The 3,582-nt window shown below is 49.7% G+C and overlaps 1 protein-coding gene across 1 annotated transcript; it reads right to left on the bottom strand.

Moving 5' to 3' along the window:
- Positions 1 to 524: 524 nt before the first annotated feature.
- On the bottom strand, positions 525 to 1,826 carry LOC120662672 (LRR receptor-like serine/threonine-protein kinase EFR). Its single transcript, XM_039941769.1, has one exon. It carries the CDS (start codon positions 1,824 to 1,826, stop codon positions 525 to 527), a length of 1,302 nt encoding a protein of 433 aa, XP_039797703.1.
- Between the last annotated feature and the right edge of the window lie 1,756 nt (positions 1,827 to 3,582).

The following is a 3,582-nucleotide window of genomic DNA, read 5'->3' as shown; positions in this document are numbered from 1 at the left end:
GATCACGTAGAAGGCTAGCAACAAGAAAAAAATCAAATAGAATGTAAAAATAAATAGTTGGGGTTGGGAATCAAACTTGTGACCCCTAGTTTACAAACCAAACATCCAAACCACTATGGTAATCAAGTAATTTCAGTTGTGAGTCATATACAATATCTTTTGTATCACCCCAAATAGCATATTTACAGACCTATGAAATGTTTTTTGATACGCTTAAAATCGTGTGTACCATGTACACACAGTTGAAAGCTATGCACTAGACATTGTTAAGTTGTGTATTGGGAGTGAGGCGATATCTTTATAATAAATAGAGATCAAATATGATAGGTGGAGAAGAGAGAATGAGTTTAATAGAAAACCGCAGACCTTATGGGTTGTAGAGTGTAGTTTATAAAGGTGATGTCTTTATAATTTGGCAACATAGATATTATAGGTTGGGATTGTCCTTATACGGACGGAGGGAGGAGAGACACACACAAGCACATCACACTACATGTTGCCTCAAAAATAATATATATTTAAACTTAGAAAAGGATCGTCCCGTTCAGCTGGTTGCTTGATAGGTTAATCACCGTCATGTTGATGATGTCGCCGATGGACGCTGGGATCGGGCCCCTGATAGCGTTCAGCTCGAGGTTGAGGTGCCACATGTTGCGAGGCAGCATGGAGCCGAGCCGGCCTGGCAGTTGCCCGCCCATCCCCACGGCACCGGCTTCGACCTCCTGTAGCCACGAGCAGTTGAACATCGCGGCGAAGAATGGCTCCAGGTTGCTGTTGTTGTCATGGCTCCAGAAATTGTTGTTGGACAAATGCAGGTACATGAGGTATTTCTTGCCCGAGATGATGCTGGTGGGGAGCTCATCATCAAGTCGGTTGTTCTCCACGTCTAGCACCATCAGATCCGTGCAGTTGGCGAGCCAGCGCGGGAGCTTCCCCGTCAACCTGTTGAAGTAGAGATTGAGGACGGCGAACGAGTAGGCTAGGGTGCCCGACGCGGCGCTGGGGATCTCGCCGGAGAGATTGTTGTTGCCGAGGTCGATGACTCCCAGAACCGTGCAGTTGACGAAGATAGCTGCTGGGATGGGGCCGGACAGGTCGTTGTGCTTGAGGCTGAGGTAGAACATACCCGCCAGCATGGCGAGGGACGGTGGTATGGCACCGCCTAGCTGGTTGTTGTCGAGCTGAAGCACGCCAAGGCCGCGGAGGTTGGAGAGCTCGGCTGGGATCCGCCCCGTGAGGTTGTTGCTCCACATGTCGAGCTCGTAGAGCCTGGTGAGGTTGCCGATGGACGGGGGGATGTCGCCGGAGAGGACATTCTTGTACACGATGAGGTTCTGGAGGCGCGTCAGGTTGGTGATGGACGGAGGAATGGCGCCGGAGATGCTGTTGACGGACAGGTTGAGGTTCCGGAGACGCGAGAGGTTGCCGAGGGCTGACGGGATGGCGCCGGAGATGCTGTTGTTCGACAGGTCGAGGCTCCGGAGGCGCGAGAGCTCACCGACGACCGGCGGGATGGCGCCGGAGATCCTCATGTTGTTGGGGAGCGCGAGCCCCACGACGTGCTCCCGCCGCCAGTGGCAGGTGACGCCGGTGAAGCCGCAGACGTGGCCGTTGGACTCGTTCCAGTCCAGCAAGGCCGCCGGCGGCAGCGTGAGCGCCCGCTTCAGGGCCAGCAGGGTGGCCTTCTCCCGCAACAGCACCTGCCGCCGCCGATGCCGCGCGGCCGCAGCCTGCTGCCCGTCCGGCATCGATGACGTCGACTCGAGCAGGCAGAGGACAGCAAGGTGCAGCAGGAGGAGGAGGATGGCCGTGCGAACCCGCATCATGTCCTCGCCGGAGGGCACTTGTGCAGCGGCACGAGTAACCCACTGGGGTGGCGATGACCAAACCAACTACAAAGCTTGCACCTAAGCTAGCTGCTACATGGCAGTAGCATCAGTCATCCGCTAGCTCGATCGATCGAGATGATCTAGTTGAGCTTGGCCGACGACCAGGGAGAGTGGAGAAAGCATTGGAGCTGCAGCGGGTCTGCTGAGATTGAGGTGAGGTTGGGCTGGAACTGGAACGGCCTAATGGATGGAGTCTCCGGCCGGGGAGGCCATGATTGCGCGGCGCACAAGGTGCGGCTTTTTTCAGCTTTGTGCACAAGAGCCACCGAGCCCGTCGCGGGGAGCATGTGTGCGCGCCCGCGCGAGGGGACAGCGACCCTGGCGAAAAGGACGGGCGCGGCACCGGTGGTGGGATCCGGCGATCACCGCGCGGGAGGGATAGATGGATAGCAACAGGGCTCTGGATTTCAGGTTTGCTGCCGCACTTGGCGCGAGCGCGCTAGTAGGTCCCAAGAGGCCAAGACAGACCTCATCATCCATCGGGTTCAGATTGGATCAAATGAAAACATTAGATTGCATTTATCGGTTCAAGCCTAGCCCGGCACATTGTCGGATCGGGTCGGATAATCTCGATTTTCATATATAATTTTTGGGTTGGATCGGTTGGGTCGGATGTTTTATATTTTCGAAAATTTCAGAACCCGTCCCGGGACGTGGTTGGGTTGGGTAAAACACGATATTTTTCATGTACAAATTTTGTAGATTTCGGGTCAGAAATTTCAGCATGAGCCCAGCCCATACATTTGTCGGGTTGGGTCGGTTTTTTCGGATGGATAAGATTAGGAGATGGTCCCTCTTTTGTTCTTTGGACCCTTTACCACCTTAGGAATTCTAAATGATATTTTGCCATTGAATGTGTCTGTAGCACAGCTAGCCGAAACTAGAGGAACCTCATCATTTTTTTCTTGCATCTTGCTTATAGAATTATCTGCTTCCAAGTCCAACTTATCTATGGCATTCTCCAAATCATCAAGTAGTTCTTTTGACAATGAACACTTCAATGCAAGAGATGTTGCCTTTCGAGAGATACGCGCAGCACGAGTGTTCAAACTTTCCTTCTCAGATTCTTGTTTCTCAATATAGAACCCTCTCTTTGCATATTTTGTCCATCTATTCAATATATATTGTGATGGCAATATGAAAACATCATTCACATTGAAGACTTTGAGGGCATGCTTGCACAATATACCTATAAATTATAAATGTCATACTTCATCAGTTTGTATTAGAAACTATACTATTGCAGTTGAAACTTTTTGGATACATACCTATGGATTCGTACTTTCGGCACGCACATGTAATGGTAATATCCTCTTTATTGAATACGGCCGTTGCTCCATAATTAGAGTACATATGTGTAACCATATATGTTAAGATTGACCCATCAGTGTGTAACAAATTACAAGAGAATAAAAGTTGTTCTTTAAATTCTTCCTCAAACTCTTTATACATCCTACCTGTATATGACTCAGCTGCAGTCTTCAATAGAGGACAATTTGGGATGTAAGTAACTGGGCTCTTTCGATGTGATTCAAAATCTTAATCCAACTCATTTTTATGAAGACTACTAGAAACCTTGTCGCACTCTACAAGGAGTCCCGAAATACCCAGTTTTCTATTAAATCTTTTCTTAAATATGTTATTCATACCTTCACTTCTTTGAGTAGAGTTCATATCAGCTGTAAATGAGTCC

This window comes from Panicum virgatum, chromosome 2N (assembly GCF_016808335.1).
Source record: "Panicum virgatum strain AP13 chromosome 2N, P.virgatum_v5, whole genome shotgun sequence".
Classification (NCBI taxonomy): Eukaryota; Viridiplantae; Streptophyta; class Magnoliopsida; order Poales; family Poaceae; genus Panicum; species Panicum virgatum.
Note: the sequence above shows the minus strand (reverse complement) of the source record. Positions and strands in the feature narration are given on the sequence as shown.

Excerpts from the sequence above, each read along its gene's own strand:
- LOC120662672 (XM_039941769.1), bottom strand. The coding sequence starts at position 1,826 with ATGATGCGGGTTCGCACGGCCATCCTCCTCCTCCTGCTGCACCTTGCT.